Source organism: Onychostruthus taczanowskii, unplaced genomic scaffold (genome assembly GCF_017590055.1).
Source record: "Onychostruthus taczanowskii isolate IOZ18803 unplaced genomic scaffold, ASM1759005v1 scaffold183, whole genome shotgun sequence".
NCBI classification, from domain to species: Eukaryota; Metazoa; Chordata; class Aves; order Passeriformes; family Passeridae; genus Onychostruthus; species Onychostruthus taczanowskii.
In genome coordinates this window covers 632,507-658,164 of record NW_024499051.1, presented here as the reverse complement: position 1 = coordinate 658,164, position 25,658 = coordinate 632,507, and the positions used below count along the sequence as shown (strand labels likewise).

Here is a 25,658-nt window from a genome sequence, read left to right as displayed (position 1 = left end):
CCTGGCCCTCCATTATACATCTGGTGTCAAGCTTCCCCAAGGAAGGCTATCCAATACATATTTCCTTTCTCAAATTTAAGCTTCCTTGGGAAGCACCGAGTCCCTTGACCCAATTCATAAGGACTGCACGTCCACACCGTAGTTCCTGGCAGGCCACACACATCCATTATCCACACAAATGCCATCCTCCTGCTTCTCCTCATCCCACTGCTGAGAAACACAACATCACCTCACAACTAAACTCCCTATTCCAAGTTCAGGCAACAGCGCAATGAAGTACAGAAGAGAAGTGAACAAACAGCTCTAGTGGAGACAAACCATTAAGCAGTCATTTTTTATAACAGCCTTGTCTGATAAGCTGATTAACATCCTCACCAAAAGACTTCTTTTTTTTTTTAAAACAAAATAGAACCTTGTCAAAGTATCCATGTTTCTTACCCACTTGCTTCAGGAGGAAACCTCACAATGACCTTTCCCATCTCTGCACCAGGAAGTTCAACAAACTTCCCAACATCTGCTTTCTTTTCTTTTTCTGTTGCCTTGAAAAGAGACATAATTACAGATTGTACTAGGTCTAAAATCAGATATATAACTCTAGATAATAACTGCTGTATCAAAGTCTCCTTTCAAACCTACAAGCTGCCATACTGGACCCCAAATTCATCTCTTCACAACTTTCACATTACTCAAGGCACTCCAAATAAAGATGAATTCTAGAGTTTTAAGTTATTTTGTCTTCAAATCTGGTCCAGGACTGAAAAGTCCCACCAAGTTGTCTAATTTATTCCATGGAAGAAAACAATTGGTAGTTAAGGTTTTGTATCTTAGTGTTCTTAACCTGAACATGATTAACAGATTCAGTCAACTGACAAGAGCAATCTTTGCAGGTCCAATCAGGATCTCAAACTGTGTTTAGAAAAAGCAAACAATATATCTAAAGAGCAGTGCTGATTAAAAGAAGAGGTGCCATATTTCCACAATTCCACCTATGCACTGGACTAGACAACTTATGCCTTTCTAAATTTGAAAGTAACAGCTTTAGCTGTAAACAAGAGTTTACAAAAGTTTAGTTCACTCTACGACTGCTTACTTTCAGTTCTTAATTCTCTAACTTAAAAACAAAAAATTCTTGCAGTGTATTCACAGAAATAAAGCTACTCTCCCCAGAAGATCTGAGTAAATCTTACCATTTTAACCTTTGGTGTACCAGCAGCCCACTTGGCTCCTACTGACTGGAAAGCATGTTGTACCTCAAGGAAGCTGTACCACCGCTTTGCATGCACAGGAGCCTTGTTTTGTTCTAACTGCTCCTGCCATGTACTATTATCTGTTAGAAAACAAAGAAGTTCTCAAACTATTAAATTATAAAAATAAAATTATTTTTATCAACAGCAGCTTTTCAGATTGCTCTTAAGAGCAGCAACATTGAAAAAAATAACAAAAGCTGCTAGCTTTTAATCCTAATTATTCCCTTTACTTTCAAGTAAAATTGGGTTATACTGAATGGTAGCTTGTCCCCTACCACCTTTAGATATAGAGGTAAGAGAAAATAAAAACCAAATCCATAAAAACAGGTCAAAGCTTCTTTAACCTCTAAAGGGTATTTTGCAGATTAACATCTACGTCTTTTAATAATTCAAAATAACCACTGAAGAAATTTCCTCTGCTAAGACAATGCCACAGAAAGGTCAATGCATATAATTTTAAATTGCACATTTTCTTATTGAGGCAACAGGTAATAAAAGATGTTCTTGCAATTATTAGCACAAAAGAAATTAGAAAAAGTTCCACCTAGGGATTACAATTCATAAATTTCCAAATGTAACAATAATTTAAAAAATAAAATCTAGGTTTTCCTAAGCTATACTATTGCCATCACTAGTGATGCACAGGTCACAGCAGTGTGCATGACAGTACAGTCTGTTGTAGAGCTAGGAGTCACTACTAGCATCCACAAAAAAGAAAAATTGGGCATTCCTGTTGTATATTGATTGAGTATCAATATATTGATTTTGCAAGCCATTGGAACAGAGAACATAAACCAGTACCTTTTAGTACAGCCCAGACACACAAATCTGCAAGACTCAGAGAGTTTCCCACCAAGTAGGTCCGTAGAGACAGACAGTGGTTGAGTTCTTGGATGGCTGAAGGGAATTGGCTGGCAGTAGATAACTGTGTAGCACTGAACTCCAGCCAGTGGTCAATCTTGTTTGAAGGGACAAAAGACAGTTAAAGTTACTAAAGGAATGAGAATTAAGCTTGTTAAATAACTGAATAATACACAATTGATCTAACAGCTGAACAGAAAATATTAACAGAAACATTAGAATTAAATATATCAGATCATGACATATGTTGAAAGAATATTTAAAATATATTATACTGAAAAATTCACCAAGAATGATACTAAATAATGAAATTTAATTTCTTCCTTCAGCATGAATTCAAACTGCCAAAAACATCAACTTCACTGAAGTTATTCCCACTGGTAAAATAATAAGCAGTTCTCAGGTACTCACTTATCACAAGAGTATATATAAATTCATCACTGTCCTTTAGCTATTTACATATCATATTTGTGACCTATTTGCTCTTCCTGGTGCTGCTGCTGGTTAGTATACCATTTTCCCCTCAGTCCCTATTTTCTCTTCCTCATCTCCTTTTAGATTTGAAGAAATCAAACCCCCGATCTTCACAAGTCCTATTCCCCACTCCTGCAAAAGTCTTTTCCACCTATCTTTGTACTTAAAAAAATATTAAGAATTAGGCTGATTAATAATGTAGCCCTGTATATAAACTGAATCCCTCAATCCTACAAGAGACTACGTGTCTTTTCTCTGGTCCTATTTCATGTTTAACTGTTCTGCAAACTGCAACAGGAATGCTTCCAATGTTCCAGCCAACGTGGCAGGCACAGATGTAATTACAACCACCACAGAATTCAGTTCAGTCATTTGCAGTTGCACGCCAAAATATGTGCACCACAAATGCAGCTGTCCCTGTACTTCTCCAAGTACAGTATTATTCTGGAAAAAAGCAGCAGTGGAAAGACATATTGTATCAGAAATACCAGCCCTGCAAGTGTGTTTGCTGAGGTCTGGGCTTAACTTAAAAACAAGGGATTTGGACAGAAATTTTAAATAGCCACAAGATAACTTACAACTTTTTAATGCCTCACAGGCAAAGTACTAAGACAATATTTCTCTTGAGACCAGCTATGAGGGCGGAAGAGTGACTGAAGAGTGATTACCACTGGCTTCAAGAAGAAAAGACTGAATCAAATCCTTCAGTTCCTCCCCAAATTTCAGAGAAAGTAAATTTCAGTTCGTGTGCTAGTTTCATTTTGTCAGCTAGTATGCTAAATTCAGCATATGATTGATTATTCTGAGCTAGACCCAGGAAGAAACCCCTGGAAGAAACCAGGGTCAGGGTTTTATCTATCACAGACAGCAAAAACTACTTCAGGATTTCAATTACACACAGTGTTCCTTGGTGTTACACTGAAGTGTTACAAGATAGCAACTGATGGCAACAGAGCTAAGGGGAGCGAGGAGGGAAAATCCCGTATTTTACATTCCAACCTGAATTATTTTATACTAGCAAGCTGTCTGCTTAGGAGTTGCTGTTGAAGGGGTGGGCAAGGGCAACCCTTCCAAAGCTCAGATGTCTTAGTCTTTATACAGATTTCTTTGTCTTTATATTTCTTTATATGAAGGAGGAAGCTTACCAAAGCAAACCCCTCAGCATCCACACATAGCTGGAACCTCAGTCAAATAGTAAAATGCAGAACAACAGACACAAGGTTAAAAAAACCTCCACCCACCCACCCCCCCAACTCAGAACAGGCCAAAAGACAAAAAGGGAAAAGGAAAAAAAAACCCCAAGAGACAAGAGAGTGATTCAAGGCCAAGGTGGATGGGGCTTTGAGCAAACTGGTCTAGAGGCAAGTATCCCCACCCATGGGAGACAGATGGTCTTTGGGGCTGGAAATAGATGGTCTTTAAGATCCTTTCCAACCCAAACCATGTTATGATTCTGTGATGCCTTCTCACCTCAGTGTGTTCCAACAGATTCGAGCCATACAACCCAGCAGAGGCAGCAACTCTAGCCAGGTACCGGGCTATTGAATTCACATCAGTAAATGAAACTTGCCTAAAAGAAAGAGAGGGGCAAGGCAAAAGTAAATTACTATCTCCAGTCAGTTCAACTTTAATTGCACATCCATAGTTGAAACATGTGCAAAGCAAACACAAAATAACTTCCAGGTGAGCCAACAGGTACCAAGTCACCAGAGTAGAAAAGTAAAAATTAAATAAATCTAGCACAAGAATAAATAAGTCCTTGCTTTTCTATCACCAGATGGAATAATAAGCTTCTAAATGTGCAAGAATTTTGTTTAAGCTGAAAATAAGAAAATAAGACTGATTATTCTTTCAAATACTAAAACTCTCTCCGCATCTGACGAATTCATAAGTATAACCTGAACTACATATTTTCCAGATTATAAGGAGCTAATCAATATTTATTTTCTTTTCATAAAAGAATGATCACTTTGAAGAGGATTCCTAGTGAATCAACAGAAGAATTGAGGTCTTCATCATGGTTTTAAGGGCTAGCATCAGGGGAAAAATCCCTGTTCATTTGTTACTTCCTTTACTCAATTCACACTTCACAGAAACCATCACCTGGTGAGAACAAACTTGCCTGCCTGTATTTGTTTTTCTACCCAGTCTTCTCCAGATAACAGTCTAATTTGAATTTGTTGTCCCCATTCCACTTATAAAAGTCCTCAACACCTGCAGAAGAAAGGCTCTCCGAAGGGAGTACTTTGTTTTCAGGTCACTTTTCTACACTACATGCAGTATCAAAAAAAGCTGTACACTGTCAGAAATCTAGCTTCCAGTTCATCTAAGATAAATTACTATTTACTAAAGAGCTTTGGAAGAAAGATGCATCAGAAGCATCGGCTCTCCAGATCATACTCATCTCTACTCTACAGTCCCACATAGATGCAGATTGCAAAAAACAGAGCTCCAGTTGCTTCTAAACCAAGCATTGATATCAACAAAAGGAGTCCCTGTGGTTTTTTTTGAACATTTACTCAATTTAATGGACTGAATGCTGTACCCCAATATGTCCAACCAAGTTTTCACTTCTGTTCCACCCTTGTTCTCTATTTCCTTTTTTTACCAACTGTGTCATTTATAAAATTAAAAGAATTCTGATAGCTCTCAAGCCTTGCAAAAATCAACAAAAGTTCTGAAAATTACGCAGAATGTACTTGATATATTAACAATTAGAATGTGTCCCATTTTTAGTACAAATAGACTAGCCAGTCTCATTAGGCTAATTGCAGTACAACCTAAGGAATACAGTTCATTGAGAGGGGTTTTTTGGTTTGCTTGTTTTTAATTTTGCTTGCTTTCCAAGCATCTAGGATCCAGTATAATATAGAAGATCCATAAAATATAACTAAAACCAAAAGTCACAGTAGAGTGTTTAAATTATACCCTACTGTGCACTTGAAAATGTTTCTTTTTCTAATTTCCCACTATCAGATTTTAAGGGAGCTTTTATAAACTGAGAAAAACAAATATTTTCCAATAAATTTTCAATTGAAAAGTCTGTGAAATGCACTTTTAATGTTTTCACTAATTCATACCAAAACAAATACCCCTTGATTACTCAAGCAAAACTGAATACATGTATGAAATGGGAAAATGTTACTCCGAGTAAAATCTTACTTATGCTTTAAAAGTTATTTTCTTCAGGAAAAACAAAATACTCCCACCCAAACATCACTAATTGACCTCTTTGAAAAAGTTATAAAAGACTTTTTGCAGTCATTGCTTGCTCACTCCAGAGCTAAGTAAGGAAGAATAAACAGGGACAATGCAATGTTACAGGCCAAGAGTGGCTATTGAGAGTGACATGAAATGCCACATAATTAAACAACAGGGCAAATGTTCAAGAAGACAAGACGGGAAAAAGGGACCAAAAAATAAAAGCAAACATATAATTTAAAAAACCCTAAAACACAAATTATTTCCAACCATAATAAATCAATTTTGAATTTATTTGCAAAAAGCTTTTGCTTGATCTGCTTAGGAGGAATAACTACTCTGAAATGTGCATGAGGTCAGCACACAAAAGCTGTACTGCAGCTTGTTTTGACAAGACAGGTACACCAAAATTCTCCATAAAGCCATCAGCACTTAGCAGAGTAGTTTGCTTAGGAGCTATTACTGCATGAAGTTTTGAAGCTAAGTCTTCAAAAATAATCTTTAAAATAAAATTCATCATCTCAAATGAGCAATAAACTTTTTAGTTTATTTGGCTAAGTTTCAGCTAGTTAGCTAAAAATTTTGTCACCAAATTTTAACTGAGCTTCAAAACCAAACCTAGAAGAATCACAAATAAAATGTTCCTTCTTGTTCAACTGAAGTCATTACCTTTCCAGGATTCCCAAAAAAAAAAATAAAAAAAAAAATCAAAGTTTGAAACATCCCAAATGATTTTCACATCATGCCAAAACAAGATACTTCAGCAGAACTGATGCCATGAAATCCATTTAGCAAAAGCATTAGTTTAGATATGAGTTCAGCTGATGCCTCTTACATTGCAGATATACTTTTAACAGACTTTAAGGTAGAGAATCAATTTTCAAAATTATTGGACAACCAAGCAAGGGAAAATTAATGCAATACTAAGGTCTAGAATAACTTCCTGAACATAAGCCAATGCCAGGGATGAGAAGACACTAACACACAAAAACTTCCATCTGATGAGCCCATGATTCTAGATATTATCTATCTGGGGCCAAAGTGCAGAAAAAGAGTGTTTGCTTTACATTTCTGACAAGTTTCATTACAGCCAAAATGAGTGGTTTTGCAATCCAGTACGAAGAAGGCATGGCAACGCTAAATTATTTAATGAAATAAATATTATTTCAAAAAAAACTATATACATTAAAAATATTCCAAGTGTCACAGGTGCAGATATATGTATAAACACACACATATATATATATGCATATATTTCAATATATATATATATATCCATACACTGCCCAAACGGTCAAAGTAAAACAAAATCTAAACCTGACGAAGGCTACTTAAGAGGAAAACTTTCTCCTGCAAGTAAAAGTATCCAATTAACTTTCTGTTAAGTAAGCTGTATCACACATGTGCAAAACATACACTGAAGATTATTAAAGCTGTACCAATTAAATCCCAATATAACTTGTCATATTTCTCTTGCTTTCACTGAAAACCACAAATTCAGTGCCATCACCAGGCACAGCAAAAGACAACATGCAATATCAGATTATGCAAGAACCCCTATCTGAGTTCAGGTCTAACATTTTAAACAGAAAACAATATTTGCACCCAGTAAAACAACCATGACTGAAGGCTGTGAATTTTCCTGTGCTTTGATTTTCTGCAAATATATGTACATAGTGACAAGCTTATTACCTGATGTTAAAAGACATGGAAATGCTCAGTTAGTGTTAATTTATGAGGAACAAGTCAGTAACTGCAATACAAGATGAAATATGCTGCTTCTATAGCAATTCTACAGACAAGCAGGTATTCCAGTCTATGATGCATTGGTGGCTCTAACAGCATCTTCTACTGAATTAGCTGACAAAATCAGAGTTTGCCAGCAACTCTGTGAACAATAGATTCCCCCCAATCTTCAAAAAAAAAAACAATCAATGTTCAAAAACTACAGTTAAAATCAGCAATTCCAAATTCATCATGGTGTTACCATACTTTAAGTTACAACTGCAAAGCTCATGTGTACAAATATGTTCCTTACTGCAGATATTAAATGCCAGAGTTTCCACTGATATGTCAGACAGCAGGACCTCTCCTCTTGATATATCCAGATGTCTGAACTCATATGGAATCAAAGATGACAATGCAGCTTCCCAAAACTAACAGTGTTAGTTCTGCATTTCTGATAGGCATTTTATCTTACTGAGATTGTAAAAACCATCTTCTCGTGTCCCAAACTCGAAGTTATCCATTCCAATGGCAGAGTATTTTTGGAAGGACAGATGACAGATTACTACAAAAATTTCCAATATTCTTTCTACAGTGTGCAGATGGATACACTGAATAGCCTAAAATTATGTCATCTAAAAATTCAAATTTCAGTCCACCATACATGTACAAGTCCAAGGAATCTTATGTTATCAAACCTCCCTACAATAAAACGGCCTTGCTGTTGGTAACCCATGGCACCACACAAAGTCCTAAACAGTCAAGTGACTGGTACAGCATAAATGTTGTACATAGGTACAGGTAAATAAAGAGTCTTTTCCATAAAGATCTAGTTCAGAATATACTGTAAATGTTTTGCCTGTGCTGGAGACAACCGTAATGCCGTGACGAATAAAACTGTGGTTTTTTTCCTTCCCTCCTACTTCAAAAGGTTACTGTCAATGCTACAATGATGTGATTTTTAAAACTGCTGACCCAAAGGCAGAAGGAGAGATGGAAAGTCACTTACTCGGACACAGAGAGGATAGTTTCTTTGCCTTCTTGCACTGAAATTTCAACATCATTCTTCACATGCTCCACTGTCAGCAGAGCTCCTTGAAAAAAACAAGAGAAAAAGATACTGAACTTCTGTCCAGGAGAGATACCTTTCATAGTTTCAACCAAGCATTTATATCTCCTATATCATATTCAGTCACCTAGGACCAGGTGACTGAACTGACTCCTTCAAGTGAGAATGCCCAGGGAAACAAAAAAAATCAATGTTCAGTCTCATGCAAGAGGCTTCTTCCTGGCAATCCTTACAGCCTCAAATTGATAATGTCCAGCACACAGTGATCTGCAGTGAGCTCAGAAAGTGTCTGCTGCAATACATTTTTGCTTCCTAAGGGTATGGTAAAAATTAATCCTGTCCCCCAGTATATGAGGAGAATGTAATCAAAAAGCTCTTAATTATTGAACAGTATTGCCAATATACTCCATTCCAGCCCTGACACATGCATCAAAGGAGATCAATTACTGAATGTAACAGCACTTTCTGAACAAGGATGCGACTATTTTTAACCTGATTTAAAGTTTATGAAAAGATTAGCCATTCAAAACCAAGAAACTTTATCCATGTAAAAGCCCAGGAAGCTTACATTGGGTTTTCAAAGTAGTTCACCAGTGACAGTAAAAATGATCTCCAGAAAGAGAAGAATTACTGAAGTTTTTAGGCTACACCATTGACTGGAAGACAGCTCTACCCACATTCCAAGAGGCTTGATGCAAACCTGCTCTGATCTCAAGGCTCTACAGCACGACACAGCAGCTCAAACAAAGCACCAAGCTCACTTGGCTGCATTTCTGCACTGGCTCTGCTCCAGACTCAGCCTGCTGAGCATAAGCAGAGGAGCTTGTGTTCTCTAACTTTGCTCAGAAGCACGTACAAAGGCAGCAAGCTTTTGCATAGGCAAAACAAGGACTGTACTCTAGGTCTGAAGAGGCACCTAACCTGTTACAGTCTCCACAGTGTGCTGTGCACTTTAGCTTCCCTAGAACAATGCTCCAGCTACCAAGGCAGATGATACTACAAGCTATTAATACACCGGCCTAAATACAAAGCACTAGGGAGCTAGGAATTGCCCAGCTCTCACCTCTTCTCAGCTGAAAACCCTTCTTCTGGCATTAAGAGTAAGTCAAGGTTCTTATTCTCATCCCTCAGCTATCCATCTGTGAAATTCAGGTTGACATCCCTTATGCATTATGTTAGTAAGCCACGTAAGTATTTTAATAACACGCGCGGAAATGCTTTAGAAAATGACAACTATTATGTGCACCAAGCTATGTAATTAATACTGATGACATTAAAAACTATGACACTTTTCTTGCACAGCAGACACAATGAAGAGAATGAAGTAGGGATGAGTAAGACAAGTGTGCTTGTCTCCTTGATATAAACGCTTCGTCTGTAATATGTAACATTTCTGACACAATCATGCAATCTCCTGAAACAAACCTCCAGTGCCACATACCAGCTGTAAAACAAAGTAAGTCTCCAAAGCCCCTAAACCTGATGTTAATCATAATTCATATTGCATCATTTTCTTTTCTGGCAAATCAGTATAAACAAGTCTCAGGAGAAATTTTATTTAAAATGTATATGTTTTTATACCATGAATCAGTAATCATGCAAGCTGTATTCAACTCTGAAATGCATTTGGAAGTAACAGCAAGAAAAAGAAATCAATAAACAACGATGAAAAGAGGAAGAAAATTTATTTTGAACAGCGACAACGAAATGGAAACATTTTATGGAACATATACAAAAGATTGTTTCCAGATGGGTGGAAGTGCAATGAAGGAGGTTCTCACATTTTTAAAGGCAAAATAACATCGAAGGGCAGTGAGCAACTGAGAACTTCGAGCCAGCTCCCCAAAGGAGAATTTTAGCATCAGATTAGAACTGAAAATGAAAGGTAGCAAGACAGCGGCAGAGCTCACGAACAGGCGATGAGAACTAGGGCTGCCTTGAACATTCAGCCTCAACGCGCCAAGTCACCCGAGGCTTCACCACTGCCCGAATTCCTGCAGCCAGAGTTATGCCCAGCGCCGGCCGCTCCGCCACGGCCCCAGCAGCTGCTCAGAGGGACCCGCAACGGGCACACGGCCCGGGGAAGGAAGGCAGGGATGGGATGGACGGGAGGAATAGGAAGGACGGGCACGGGCCCCGGTGCCGCCTCGCCCGGCCCCGCACGCGGGCACGGCCGGCGCCGCATGATGCAACACCGGCAGGAGGGAGCGAGGGGGGCGGGGAGGGGACAGAGACCAGCCGGACCCCCCGGCAGAGCGGAGTTTGGAGGCGCGGGGTGACGCCCGGCCCGCACTTACCGAGCGGGGGTGTGCTCGCGTCCACGGTGAGGCTCAGCGCCGCCATTCCCGCCGCCAGCGCCGGAACCGAGAGAGGCAGCGGGGCGGGGCGTGCAGTGCTGCCAGCTCGGCAGGGCCCGGCGCGGCCCGGCAGGAGCCGCCCCGGGGCGGGGAAAGCGCTCGTCACTTCCTCGAGAGAAGCCGTAGAGGGAAGTGAGCGTGGTTGGTGTGTCCCTTTGCTGCCGAGGCCCGGAGCCGGCCGGAGGTGGCGAGCGGGCGGTGCTCGGGGCGCTCCTGGCCGCGCCGGAGGAGCCCTAGGGAGCCGGCCGGGATGAGGGAGGTGAGGTGAGGGCTGCCCTGCTCCGCAGCAAACCAGATGTCGGTGCTTCCTTTCTTAAGGCTGAGCTTTCCCCAGGGCTGTGCGAGCGCTGCCTGCCAAAGCCCTTAGCTGGATGTCTGGCAGCAGACGTGGAGATGCCTCCAGCCCCTTTTCTATGTGTGATGATCCAAACAAATCGAGCAGCGCAACACACACCGACACGTTTGAGTGCGGTGGTTTCACTCCTCTGGTTTTGTAGGATGTCACTTGTTAAACTTCTGACAAACGTGCGAATTTTGCAGCGCGTCAAATGAGTCCTAGAATATCCCGAGCGGGAAGGAACCCACAAGGATCACTGAGTTCAACTCCTGGCCGTGCACAACGTGGTCCAAACGCTTTCGAACTGGCAGGCTTGGCACTGTGACCACTTCACTGGAGAGCCTGTCCCAGTGCCCAGACACCTTCTGGAGCCTTGGAATGAATTACAAAATGCTGTGTCACCGAGTTTTCGCAGGAGACTGGCACAAATTCAATTTGTTGCAAGGACAATGCAGTGTCCCTGTGATTTCCACACCCCCCCCCCCCCCCCCCCCCCATCTATTTTATAGATGTTACTGTAGCACCTAATGTGCTAACAGAGACATTATCAAATGCTTGAATGGTGAACCACTGCTTTTTGTGCAGTGGAGGTAGTGGTATAGCCACAGCATGACTGCACATTACATGCTGGTTTTTATGCTTGATTCCTGCTGCTGGATTTAATTTCAACTTTCCTTACTCTTCTCCTGTGTTAGCAGTTCTGCAGTTTCTGTAAGCGTGGAAAGTATTTCCACGAGTTTCCATACATAAGTATCTTTAGACACCATGCAGAAGCTGATACATGCTGTATGTTCTACTCTCATTCAGGTAACTAAATGAGCTGACAGAAATTACAGCAGAATTAGAAAGAGGCTTATGCTGAAGAGATTTTCAAACCTGTTGCAAGTACAGATGAAAATAAGGTTATAGAGGCAGTAGATGAAGATTACTATCAGTGGATTCTGTCTTTTGTATTTTAATGATTGCATGGAAAGAACTATTAAGGCAGGCCTTTGTGTTGCCTGAGTTGTTCTACATTTTATCTTAACATGTTTTGCAAATTCACATGCAGATTTTGATGGGAATGCCACGGCATATAATTCAAAGAATCCTGTATAAATTAAAGGTAAAAATTATGTATAACAAGCAGTGAAATCATTGTACTTGCTATGTGGTTCAAACTTCAGTCACAATCAGTACGTGGAATGACTAAACTTTTAATGGGCTAAAATATGAAGAAGGTTCTAATTAAAGTAGGCTGAATCTGCCCTGCTTGCTCTTACCAGTTATGCAATTGAGGAAGAGAAGAAAGGTAGGCTTTAGATCAAGGGATTAGAAGCACACATTGTTCCTATATATGCAGCTCTAATCCAGTGTAATGCTAGAATGAGGTAAATGCTAATCTTGCTAATGTATCTGTAACTGTTAGGCTAAGATGACCTCACTACGGAAAAGATTCCTTAGATTCTGTTCCATGTGTGCACATGGAGAGATAGGAACATTTTAGCAAGGGTTGCCTTGTTCGTATCTTTTGGTGGCAAGACGTTCCTGGAAATGGAGTCAGCTTTAAGCCAGTGAAGACATATTGGTATAACCCTAATGTGAGGAAAGGATCTAATCTAAGGACTCTAAGTGGAGTTGTTGAATATATTGTATGATGACAGGAGAAAAAACTAACTTGAACACACTGGAAAACTGAATTTCAAAACCTTCTTTTGTATGGAAAACAACTTTTTCTACCTTAAGGCACTCATTTAAAGACAGTTTGTGTGGATGAAGAGTGTAGTTATTTAGAAGACCTAATCTTGTGGGTAGAGAGGAGGCACGAAAGGGTGCAGTGCATCTTCAGGCTACTTTGGCATTCATGGTGCCAGCAGAGGGTAAGGAAAAAAATTGTGTGAGAGCTTAGGGATTCAGTCTTTAGGTAAGCAAGCAGCTGTGTTCAGACACCCTCCCTGACAACACCTGCCTGAGAGCCTGACATATGTCACTCTTTTCTCCACAAGTTGAATAGAAAAAAAAGCAAATCTCCGTGTTGTCTGTTGAAACTGGCATCTCTCCACGGCATGCCTCAGTATGTATCACATTGATAGGGAAAAGGAGGCCCTAGGACTCCATCATTTGAGTAAGGGACTTGAGTCACAACATCTGGAGAAAAGAAGGGGCAGAGATGCCTCACTGGTTCAAGAGCATAATTCCAAAATCCTAAATTCAGCTTAAAGAGACTTCAAAAGGGTTTGTCTAAGTTTCCAATTTTAGTTAGTGATACGCAATTTACTATGGCTTTTCTTTTGTGTTCAAGTGGACTGGGCAGTTTAATCCTGCTTTCCTAACAGCCACACCTATGGGAAAGCTGACTGAAACAGAATCTCCAATTCAAAGTTAATTTTAGGTGATCTTGGCCCTGTTCTTCTCCCCTCCTCTAACATGCCTGTGTTCCACATGCGAGGGAAATGGTACTGTCCACTTCCTCAACTCTGGGGCTGTTGGAAAGGCTGGTTTATCTCAGAATCTGGACATGGAAAATTTCAAAGTCTGGCTTTTGTGTTATTCCCAAGTATGCCAAAGTGACCTTGGCTTTAGATGCCCAAAGTGCTCCAAGACTGCAGTGGCATAAACCCTGAAAAATCATTTCAAATCATCATAGAGGTGCCCTTGTCATGTTTCCTTGGGCTCCCAGCTGAGCTGTTCTGAACTCTGATGTATGTACATTTCACTGATCCTCAATGTATCCAGTGATCCATGAATCCTTATTTGAGATTTCCAGGCTCAGCTGCATTGTGTCCTACCTCCTGCAAAACTCAGTGCAGACCAAAAAAATTTAGATGCCACTCTAAGAATCAAAATTGGCAACTTTATAACAAATGAGATCATCCATCCAGGGAAATGCTTAGTCCATTTGTATTTAACACAATAACCCTTATTGACAACAGAAACCATTGAGCAAGATCAGATACATGACTTAACATGATTTTGTGTCCAGAATATGCAGTGTTATGATTAGCAGTATATTACACTCAGTCATGAGGAAGAAAAACTCCCAAAGAATATAGAAAACAACTACTGAAGAAACTTGACTGTTCTGATGTTGTCTGCTCAACATAGACAAACAATCTGATCCAGCAGATACTTAGAGATTCTGTATAATTTTGAAATTATTGAACACCTTACTGAAAGAGTTCAGTTCAGATTCTATGAAACAGAATTTAATGCTCAGTCATCTTCTTCCTTTCTTTTTTACCAAGCTCATTTTCTCAGCTTTCCAGGCCAAGTGAAGACTCTTCCCTGCTTTAAGGCACAAGAGATTCTTTCACAGTGTTTGGAATACGACTGGCATAGTAGTCATAATTTCTCAAAGTGGCAAGGACACCAGCTGAATTCATGTGTTTCACCTCCTTGTTATACTGAAATGAATTTCCACAGATATCAGTTATCTTGCCTGCAAAAAAAAAAAAAAAAAAAGGAAAAAATATTCCAGCAAAAAGGAGTTGGAGTCTATTAGTTCAAGTGAAATAACTAAAGCAGTCTTTGTGGTACACATGCCTGTCTTCAGATGTGAACTATCTTTGCTTCCAGTTAAAGTACAACAGCTTTTATGTTGACTGAAATCGAGTAACTAGTGGGGTTTTGTTGGTTTTTTTTTCAACAATACTTAAATTCTTTGTGTCTCAGGAAAAGGAAAATATGTCTATCTCATGGATTACTTAAAATGCTTCCTGAGTAGCTTTTACATTTGCCATTGACAAGCAGCAAGGAAAAATCATCAGTTCAAGTAAAAACCAGGGTAACTCTAGATCACAAACTAACATAATGTTGAAACACCCCAGCTGGTTTTAAATGAGATTTTAGGAATCACTTAGCAAGAGCAAGACAGATCTTTATTCAAGCTAATTTAACCAGGAGATTCCTATCTACCAAAGACGCTAAATACAGCACTGTGCTGCCCCAGATTGGTTGGGTTACTTTGTGCTTGAGCTAACCCTGTTTAAAATCATCCCACAGTTATGAACACTACAGGCTGCAGAGGACTTCAAAAGTGTCATTATGAAGCCTGTTATCCTTGCTTGACAGAATTTAGGAATCAAACCCCATAATTTTAGCATATAGTAAAAGGCTTATTAATGTGAAAAGAAGAATTAAAAAAAAATACTACTTCAAATCCTCAGTAGTGAGTCTTTTCATAACTTTTCAACCCCTTTAGCCCCTAGATAAGTGAAGTGTTTCATGTTGGTTGGAGACCATTAATTCTGTTGAATTACATGAATGACTCAATTTTGGAGTTTGTACATCCAGAGAACAACAGCATGATTTGACCTATTTTTGTTGGTTTAAAGAATTCAATATCCACATATTACATAATATGTTACTAATAATAAACTACTATACTCAGTTAGTAGGACATCAGATTTTACTGCGAGATAGTGGCCAACAGAAAAAAAAAGGGACATTTGTTTTGAAAATATTAAAATGAATATACCCCAAATTTAGAGATTTGGCTTTTTTAATTACATGACAGTTATTGACGCATGTATTGTCATTTTTCTTTCAATGGAAAGCACAACTAACTTGAAATTAATGCAGTTTTACTTATCCTGGAACTTTGAATGCTATTAACTTACCTCCCACAGCATGTAGGATAGCTTCAGGTGCACATGTATCCCACTTCTTGCACCCAGGACTGGCAAATACATAAGCAGATGCTTTGCCTTCTATGAGTTGAATGATCTGTTAAGAATAGAACTGCAATCATTGCAAAGGTTTTAGGCATTTAAAAATGGGTAGAAATAACACCAGGAAGTGGGGATTAAATCTGTTTATTTAAGTACTGACAGTCAGGAAAGGAACACCAGCCATTTCTTTATTAATATTACAATGAATGTATTAAAATTTGGAAGCTACACTGTATCACCATTCCCAGTTCAATATTTTTGATTGTTATAAATACAGTCTATAGGATGAAAATCTGCTCTCAGTTTCAGAAACAAGAATTCACTTCTTGTGCAAGTACTAAAAAAATAAAGGGGAAAATATATACATGTTGTGTTAGTGCCACTTTGGGCCTTGCATATGTTGGGGAAAAGAGATGAGAGGGTGTGTTTTTGACAACTATGACAAAACAGCTTTAAAACCTGTACAAAATGAGTGTTCCCTGTACGCAGAGAAATTTCAGAAAGGAAATATCACAGTGTGCTTATATTTTTATCCTTTCAAATGTGCTGCTAGATAGTTGGAACAAAAGCTGTATTAACACAAACAGGAGGACATGTCTAATAATTGAGATTAAACTGAATTCCCATTTATTCATTCTGTCTTACAACTTTTTACTTTCACCCCTAAAAACAGAATACTCGGGAAGACAGACCTCAGCCATGACCAGTATGGCCACTGGTAGAAATACACCTGTGCCAAATTCTCTCAACCTCACAGCAGACTGAATGCTAGAAAGAGTTGTGCTGGGTAAAGTGGAGGAAGTCTTTCCTGTATGTTCATGCAAGTAAGCAAATAATTTAATTAGAAAGTCTTTTTTTTTTTTTTTTTCCCAAAGGTGTCACCTCCTAGTAAAACCAGAAGATTTGGCGTTTTCATACCTTGTTTCCTGCTCCTCCAACTCTGATGACATGGTCTGGGTTCAAGGCAGTGATGCACTCATTCACTAGGGCACTGCTGTGGGAGCGGGTGGTAACGACAATGTGTTTGCCAGGAGGTGCTTCTGTCAGCTGAAAGCCAAAGGCACCCATGCCCAGCACTCCCCAGATTGTCCTGCCCAGTACAGCATTAGCTCCTGCCTACAAGAAAGGCACAGAATGATGGTTTATCACACTGATCAGCAGCCAAAGCACAAAGAGAAAGGGCACCTAGATGCATCTTGGCATATCAGGGAGTATAATATTAATATTGGGCTGTACCTTTAAACAGTGGCACTTAAAAAGGGCACTACTTGAGAGCCCAGAGTGAGAAATTAGCTCTCTTTCCCTATAAGGCAATGACATCATTGACCCTTTTCTTATCTGTGATATTGTGGTGCAATACATCCTGCCTCCAGTGACTGGCAGATTAATAATTGTACATTTCTGTACTTGGGGCACAATCTGTAATTGAAAGTATCTCGTAACTTGAATATTTTGTGATCCATGTCATACAAAACATGATAGCATTACATCAGCTCAAGGGCCTTTTCTTTTAACTCCAATAAGTTTAATTGGTCAGGCTGTACCATGAGCTCCCCCAATAATACTGAAATAATCACCAAATATGTAAATGTCTGTAGGTTGGCCATCCTGAAGCCTGGCATGATACACTCTAACCCAGCTGTCAGTGACAACTTATGCTTGGTTTATTTAGGGCTAGAGATTTATAGCAGTTACCACACATTGCAAATGCACCCATTGCATGGATTTACTAAAGAATTTCTAGCAAAGACTGCAACACCTGACCTGTACTTGTTTTACAGTAGGTACTTTATAAGGACTGTAGTAATTTGCACAGTATATACCTAATATATACTGTATTGGTGCATTACACTAGCCTCATGATTCAGTATGGTTGTTAGTAAGTTCCTGACATTCAGTTCCTGGAAACCAACATTTAAAATGATATATATTTAATTAAAAAACCCCAATACCTTACATTACAACAATAACTCCATTACGTGCCAGTTTTCAGTTGCAGGTGTGCTAACTGAAATAGCTTAGGAGCAACATTTAGAAATCACACGATGCTTCTAAATAGATCAATTATTTAATACCTCATAGTTGTAATATGGCTGATTAATAACTCCTGCTATTGCTTTGCCTCCATAGGCAATTCCAATAAGAACGGTTACGTGGTCAAGGAGACCTGGACAGAAAAAGCAGGAATGTAGTTAGGCTTGAGAAAGATCTTAATAAAAACATATACCTTCAGTAAAAGTCCACAAATCAATATGCAGAGTGCTATCTTAAAAATGCAAATAATAATCAGGATTCTCAGATGTTGATATAATTTTTTAGTCATTTAGCCTTGAGGTCTGCTAAAAAATGCCCCAGATAGAGTTCTTTTAATAGAGCTATGTTATAACTAACACATAATGAGAAGGACATTTAAAGATACAACTACACAGCAGTATATGATGACACTCTTCTGTAATTGTGGTGGGAGTTCTTTAATGCTATTCAAAACTAGCAATTTATTGACATCTCTCTCCCCAAAAAGGGAAAAAAATCTGCCTAAAAGATTTTATATTAATCAACTAAAACATGCATTAGGAGGCAAAAGCATATTTCAGCATATTGTTTCTTAGAGGCTTTTCTTTTTATTTTTTTCTTTTCTTTCATTTTATGGTCTATTTCTGTGGACAGAAATTAGGCTTTGCTGAGAACAGTTTCTTCCCATGACTGAAAAATTGTGATTTGTGAGAGGATATTTGTTTATTTTGAAAGGGCTACAAGTACAGCTGTAGTATTTGGGTTGTTTGAGAGGAAGATGTAAATACAACTGAGCATATTCCTGTTTGAAGGGGAGATTTAGTCCTTCAATTCAAAGATACATAAAATTGTAAATTTAGCTAAAAACTCAAGACAACCAGCAGTCAAAGGCAGCTCGTTGCACTCTGAAGTGGGTCAGCACTCAGTAGCCCATCAGGAATATTCAGTACTGGTTAGAACTGAATAGAGTGAAAAAATACATTCCAAGCGCTCAATAAGTACATCAGCCTTATGAAACCATATTGTAAGTAACTTCTATGATAAACCTATGGATATGTCTGCTACTTTATTACTATTGCTATTTTTTTTTTACCAAGAGAATTAAAAGAAAATCCAACCTTCAGTGTACTCTTTGGTTCCATCCAAGGGATCAACCCATATTACAAGCTTTAAGAATAAAAAAAATAAGGAAAAATTAACAAATACAAATCACGTAAATTACCACACAAAGGATATATTTTACTTTAGTACTTTTATTTCCTTATGACAGTAAGGAAATGAAGAGATCCAAAGTTTTAACAATATTATATGGCTGAAACCTATAATAGTATTTTACCAAATAAAAGAGGCTTAAATATTGACTGGAATGTCTCAGTAAATCTCTTAATAGAAGTATGAAGAATTAAGCTGAAATGGAAAATACTTTCATATGTCCAAACTAGATTCCTGCCAAATTAGTTTGAATCACAAATTGTAAGAAGACAATTTCCATTTCCCATTACTGCAGACAGGAGCATGCAGCATTTGTAGCTCTGGAGGTGCAATTCTCATGACACATTTCAGTTTTCAAACAAAAAAGAAAAACTGGCAACATTGAAAAAACCTTTCTTCATTGTACACTCTTAGCTAAAATCAGAAAGTAGTATAGATAATGTAAAATATTAAGACACAGACATAGCATTACCTCTTCCTCTTTAATTCCTGTGTACTGGGCAGGACAAGGTTTCTTCAGTATTTCTTCACAGTGACCATTTTCAATTAAATCCTCAGTTACATCATCAGTGGGCAGCTCCTAACAAAAGAATTCTCAGAATTATCAGAAAAATGTTGTGGACTCACTCACCTCATTTTGCCTTAGAGCTGTGTATTTGAGAGCAGCTTGAAAAAGCTAATGAAATGGAAAGGTGAAATGGGATGGAAATACTTTTCTTGGTTTGTTTTTTTTTTTTTTTTTTTTTTTTTTTTTTTTAATTAAAATCGATGTTTTCCTAAACCCAGCCAAAGCAAATTCTACTGCAAGCTACAGCATGATAAATTGTTAGTGTGAAATAAAGCAGGTACTTACTTCTTCTCCTATGATTGTCACCTTGGGAAACTTCCGTGCCAGGGAAGCACAAATGCTCATTTGTACCAGTCGGTCAGCTTTGGTCTGCAAGTCATTGGGTCCAGCCTGTCCAAGAGCGGATAGGAATTTGTGTATTAAAAAAATACACCAGCACAGTGGCCCATACAACACTCTGAATATCTACTTGTAATCTAGTTTGGTAAATCTTCAACCCAGCAAGTGACCTTGTGAAAGGCAGGCTAAAAACTGCAAGAAGCAGAGTTTTCCTGTGCACCCCAGAGCTAAGACAGACTGGTGTGACAATAGAACAGTGGATTTCGTGCCCCAAGGTGACATAAAAAAATGACTGCAAGCTTTCCCAATGTTGTGTAGCCAAACATAAGTTGCTACATATGTTACACTAACTTCTTAAATGTTAATAACCTGCTACATGTGAAAGTGGGTAACTTATTAACTCTTTTTTTAACCCTTTAGGTCCAGAGATAGAATTCCAGTAAGAAATAATTCTGTTAGCATTGGAATTTAGAAAGATAGTTCATCTAAGATTTGCATCATTGTTGCATCAAACAAAAATTTTATCTGCTTGTATCTTATTTTCTGACAAGTGTTTTATCCAGCTACAGGATATAATTCCTGTATAGGAATTTAGGATTCTATTTAGAATCATGTAATGGATTAATTTTTGCATGCTCAAAACTAGTCTGTCCCTTAGCCAAGTTCTAATGTTATGAAACTTAACATTTTTCTTGGAAATTTCCCTCTCATCCCCTAATTAATTTGGTTGAAATTGGTCCTGAATTTAGACTCAGTAAGATCAATTTATTGCAGAGAATGTCCTTTGTTCCAGGACATGAACCAAATAATACAGTATAAGTAGTTCTTTAATGGAAAAATGGATGGACAACGGTGTCTACCACCAAGTTGGGGGGCAGAGGTGGAAAGTACTAGTACTACAAAGAAAAGCAATATAAATGGAGAGCTTAGAGTTGACTGAAGGAAAGAAAACTCAGGATATCAGGAGAGGAGATGGCTAAAAACTCAGATGTTCCTGAACTAGATAAATGGATGGAGGGTCACTATGCTGAGGGAAAAATGTGGAATATTCCCTTCCCAGATGTTCTAAAGCTTTCAGTAAGGCCAGCTGGAACTGGTCTTGGTCTTTGCTGGCTACAGAAAGAGGATGAATAATGAGAGGCAGCACTTCTGTTCCTTTCTGTTCTGCATCTCTTCCTTCAGACTGCAAAACAGAGGCACATGCAGAAGTTCTCTTGCCTTCTTCCTCTGCCTTCAGCAGCCACTTTGGCAAGAAGCTTGAAGGAATTTCAAGATCTCTAGTCTCTCAAACAGGAACCTCTTCTGTTGGTCATTGCTTTCGATCTAATTTTGTGTGTTTGTAGTATTCATTCTTCAAAAAATTTAAAAGTATGTAAAACGAATCTTACTTAGAACCAATATCACCTGCTATATTTGATGATTTTTGAATAATGTAAATTCCTGCAGTACCTTCAATGTAAAGACCAACAATTATATATATTTATATATATATATATTTAATGAAGCCCTTAATACTGTTATATATCTGTAAAGCTAGAATTAACTTCTAAAGTTAATTTCACCTATTCCAGTACTGTAGTCAAAACAAAGATCCTGGCTCATCAGTGCAAATTCCTAAATTACAGCAAATTAAGAACTTTAATACCTGGTTTCTTTTTATAATTAAATTTGAAGCTCTGAATTTATTTTGATTTACAATAAAAGCTAAGGTTCTTTTTTGTTTTAGGAAATCAAACACTGATTTATTCTAACCCAAAATTCATCAAGGGCATGGTTATTTTAAGCTGTACTATGGATGTGAGAACATAGGCATGAAAATTAACAGGAAATATACCTTATGGATTTTGAGGTGTTATGCAAACCTTGTGTTTTATGAGGGAAATCAGGACAAACTTATGGTGTTTCTTTTAAATGTACAAATGTTGTTTAGAAGTACTGGTCAAAATACACTTTTCTAGGGCTGTTTTAATCCTTTAAAAAGGAATATTTGTTGTAGGTGGTGGTGGGGGAGGTGAGGGCTGTATTTCCTCTCACAGTTGCTGATTTTTAAAAATACCACTTTGGCTTGTATCCAACTCAAGATTAAAAAATGAAAATAAACTGGAAAAAAGTAAAAGGTAATACCTTCTCGACTATGCCCAGATCTCCTGCAGACATCACATTTCTAACAATTGTTGCAGCTTTTTCTGCAACAGAATATGCCGAGGCCACCACACGCATGAGGAGAGCTGGAGAAGCCATGCTGAATGCTGGAAAGAAACAAAAAGCAAACTTGAACATTTCTCTCTTCAACAGAAGAAAAAAGGTATTTTACCTAACATTTGAAACAGAGTAGAAAGCAGAAAGTGGGTTACAGCCAGTAAATAGTAATGAGGTGAGCTTTGGATTTTTTTAAAAATGCAATTAATGAACACAAGGATATAAAGCTATTGTAGACAAGATCTTGCAAATATCCAAGTTCTGACAGTAAACCTGGTTCTCATTAAAATAGAATGCCATTAAAAAAGAACAACAGCAGCAGCAGAATCTCTTATCATAAATATTAAGAAAAAGAAAAGTCTACACACAGCACTCATTTTTTGCACACTTTGAACATAAGTTCATTTCTTCAGAACTGAACCTATGGTTGGTTTGTGCCCAGAACTCAAGCACAAAATTACCAGACAGGATGACATGGGCAACTTCACTTACTATTGCCCTTTGTTTAACTATAAAATAGAGGTTTGTAGATGGCCAATTGTGTACACAAAGTAGGTTAATGATATGCAGGTACTGCAAACTTGTATGCAAAGGCTGAATTTAGCCATCTGAATTTAACCATCCTTTCTGTATTTGTTAACTTCTCCTGATTTCTTCAAGGAAATCAATTTCTATCTTCCTGCCTCCCTTCACCACTCCATGTCCTGTCATTCTTAATATTGCATTGTCTTCCTCATCTGTTCTCAGCACAAACCAGTGCAATTCACTGGGCCTTCAGTTACCAAGTGGAATAACCATCACCCTTGGAAAGGCTGGCATTCCTCCCAGCTTTTATTTAGCTCAGGAAAAAGAGCTAAACTTGATAACCACAAGAGTGGTTAAAGAGCGATAACCACACTGCAGTTTTTTAAAATGCAGAGTTAATTGCTTTTTCTATTTTCCTATCAGTTGTTTCTGTCTGTGTAGATGACACACTTTTTGGCTTGGCCTCACATGTGTGACACACTTCCAAGGAAACACTTGAGCAGAGGCAGAACAAAATACAGAAGAACTCACTGATAACCTCACAAAACAAGATATATTATGGGGGAAGTGTAATACAACAATCATATCATAAATATTGCCATTGCAGCAAGTCCTGCTTAAGTGGCAACAGGTCATTATACAACACCTTTCCTTTCTTCCTCTACAAATGAAGTTCATGGCTGTTCACAGAACAGCAATGTCAGAGGTACCAGCATCTCAAATTTAGCTGATTTAAAAACTTTTTGACCACTTTAGTAACACCATACCTGTATGAGTAAAGTCAGAAGCACTCTAAGGCTGAAAGAGTAGAGTGACTGTGCAAGCACATTCAAAAAGTACAGTTGCTAATGTTAATTATTATTTCCAGCTGATGGATGGGAGCAAAGTGCACTGGAGTTCTGTGGAATAGCCAAGGTCCATACCCAAAGTAACCCTGGACAGGTGGCAATAATTACAGAGGAACTTTTGGAAATGCTACCTGTGGCAAAAAGCAGCTCTCAAACAATTGAAAGTTGCAGAGCAAATATGTATCATTACACATGGAAAGCAATATACTATTTTAAGTCTACACCATCATGTGAAACAAGTTAGCAGGAAGGAAAATAGTTTATTCCATAATGAAAATATATGGAATATGAGAATTTCTGAGAAAGAGCTAAAAAAGTAGCATATTAGATGGAAAGTTTGGATTAAAGATGAACAGAATTAACATTCTTTGTTCAGCTTCTCAAAAAAAAAAGTCCTTTGGCCTTTTACTGTACATTTGATCCTACTTCAAAAATGAGAGGAAAACTTAATTGTTTAAAGTCTTGACTTACTTTACAAACATAAAGTGCAAACACATAAAATTTCAAAAGACTCAGAAAACAATACAGAAATACTATCTTGAATTCTTGAAGCTTGACCCAAGGTATTTTCAGGTACATTTTTCTTGTCTATACATAGGGCAAAAATACTTTGTGTGGTGAACCCAGGATCTCCTGGCAAACTTTAAAATTAAAGTATTTTAATGAAAAAATAAGCTTTATTAAAAGAAACTGAAATGAGAGGTTCAACACCCCTTCCTCATCATTCTGGAGTAATTACCTAATGAATTGCAAATATTTTATTAGTGCAAAGGTGCCTTAGATTTTTACAGGGCTGCACCTCCTGTGTGACACATCATCTGGTGTATTGGACCTTTTTGATTAGATAAGTGAATGCAGTAGTTACCTCTAAGTTTTTTACCTCTGTTACTTTTTGATCTCAACTTATTTATAGGTTTATGGCACATTCTTTCTGATGAGGGCAATGTCTAATGTATACTTCCACAACGCACTTAAGAATATATTGCTTGCTTTGCAAAAAAATAGTTTGACTCCTAGAAAACTGTGAAGTTTACAAATAATGCACAGCAATTATGTCTCAAGTTAAATTTGGGTATCACTTTCTTCTAAAGATCTTCCCTCCTTTCTTCTAGCCCAGCAATCAAACTGCTGAATGGCCTTGACAAATCAGCCTATTCTGATACCTGTTAAAATTAATGAGTTCTAGTTCTACTTTTTAATTCTGATGTATCTAACTACTACAGGCTGACAACAATTAACTTATCAAAGCACACATGACAGATTTGTTGATGGTTCTCATTCTCTTTTATGCAAATTTCCATTTTCTAAATTTACGGTTTTGTCTGATAAAAGGAGAAAGTGGACATCACACAGAGCATGTCCTTAAATCCAAGTGCTAGGCCATGACTTTATTCTTGGAACTCTTCAATGTCTAAGCGACCGGAGCTCCCTATTTCTTTACAATAAACTTCGGCCCACACCTAATAAAAGACAAACTTTTCATTATGTAAGGGAGCAATATTTACCCAGCAGAAGCCGGCTAGGACTCGGGGTGGGAATCTCACTGATGTTCACCTACAGACTTCCAAATGGGCTGCGCTACCTCATTTCACCAAAGAGAAAAAAAAAAAAAAAAAAAAAAAAAAAAAAAAAAAAAAAAAAAAAAGGGAAGCCTGTTCCTGATTTTCTTGCTGTGATATTCCCGGTGCCAAAGCGCCTGAAGGGCAGCGCAGCCGGAGCCATGGAGCGGTACCCGCAAACGCACCCAGCGGAGAGTGGCCGGACACGCCACGGCTAGTTGGGGATGGCAGAAGCAGCTCTCCTGGGGCAGCCGTCAACTCACCGGGTCCAACCTCGCTTTTCCCTGGATCTCCGCCGGCCCCCGTGGCCCGGCACCGATCGCCGGCAGTGTGCGGTGCGCTCCGAGCCCTTCACGTCGGTTCCCGTGCCAAGGAGAGACCGCCGCTCCCCGCCCGCAGGCAGCGAGGCCTCCGAGCCAGCTCGTCAGCGAGGACAGGCCGCCCCTACCAAACCACCTCGGAACGCCCCAAAGCC

At 38.6% G+C, this 25,658-nt stretch overlaps 2 protein-coding genes across 3 annotated transcripts in view; both read right to left on the bottom strand.

Annotated features, from left to right (window-relative positions):
* EPRS1 (glutamyl-prolyl-tRNA synthetase 1) overlaps window positions 1-10,998 on the bottom strand; it is a 39,538-nt gene extending 28,540 nt beyond the window's left edge. For both annotated transcript variants that reach the window (XM_041401044.1, XM_041401045.1), the window contains exons 1-6: window positions 10,875-10,998; window positions 8,518-8,602; window positions 4,053-4,152; window positions 2,049-2,205; window positions 1,188-1,327; window positions 439-539 (exon numbers count right to left, since the gene is read on the bottom strand). In XM_041401044.1, coding sequence (XP_041256978.1) covers window positions 439-539; window positions 1,188-1,327; window positions 2,049-2,205; window positions 4,053-4,152; window positions 8,518-8,602; window positions 10,875-10,920 — 629 coding nt within the window. In that variant the 5' untranslated portion in view covers window positions 10,921-10,998. The remainder of the gene's footprint in view (window positions 1-438; window positions 540-1,187; window positions 1,328-2,048; window positions 2,206-4,052; window positions 4,153-8,517; window positions 8,603-10,874) is intronic.
* Window positions 10,999-14,136: 3,138 nt separating this feature from the next.
* Window positions 14,137-25,646, bottom strand: BPNT1 (3'(2'), 5'-bisphosphate nucleotidase 1). The gene is made up of 9 exons (XM_041401048.1): window positions 25,447-25,646; window positions 22,177-22,301; window positions 19,999-20,103; window positions 19,618-19,725; window positions 19,052-19,100; window positions 17,996-18,087; window positions 16,839-17,036; window positions 15,870-15,975; window positions 14,137-14,689 (listed from the first exon to the last, which is right to left on the bottom strand). The coding sequence occupies exons 2-9, from the start codon at window positions 22,291-22,293 to the stop codon at window positions 14,541-14,543; spliced, it is 924 nt and encodes a 307-aa protein (XP_041256982.1). The 5' UTR covers window positions 22,294-22,301; window positions 25,447-25,646; the 3' UTR covers window positions 14,137-14,540.
* Window positions 25,647-25,658: the final 12 nt, after the last annotated feature.

Coding starts and splice junctions, on each gene's coding strand:
- BPNT1 (XM_041401048.1), bottom strand. CDS start 22,293: ATGGCTTCTCCAGCTCTCCTCATGCGTGTGGTGGCCTCGGCATATTCT. Junction 20,104..22,176: donor ATCTGGGCATAGTCGAGAAG/GTATTACCTTTT, acceptor GCTCTTGGACAG/GCTGGACCCAATGACTTGCA. Junction 19,726..19,998: donor TGACAATCATAGGAGAAGAA/GTAAGTACCTGC, acceptor TTCTTTTGTTAG/GAGCTGCCCACTGATGATGT.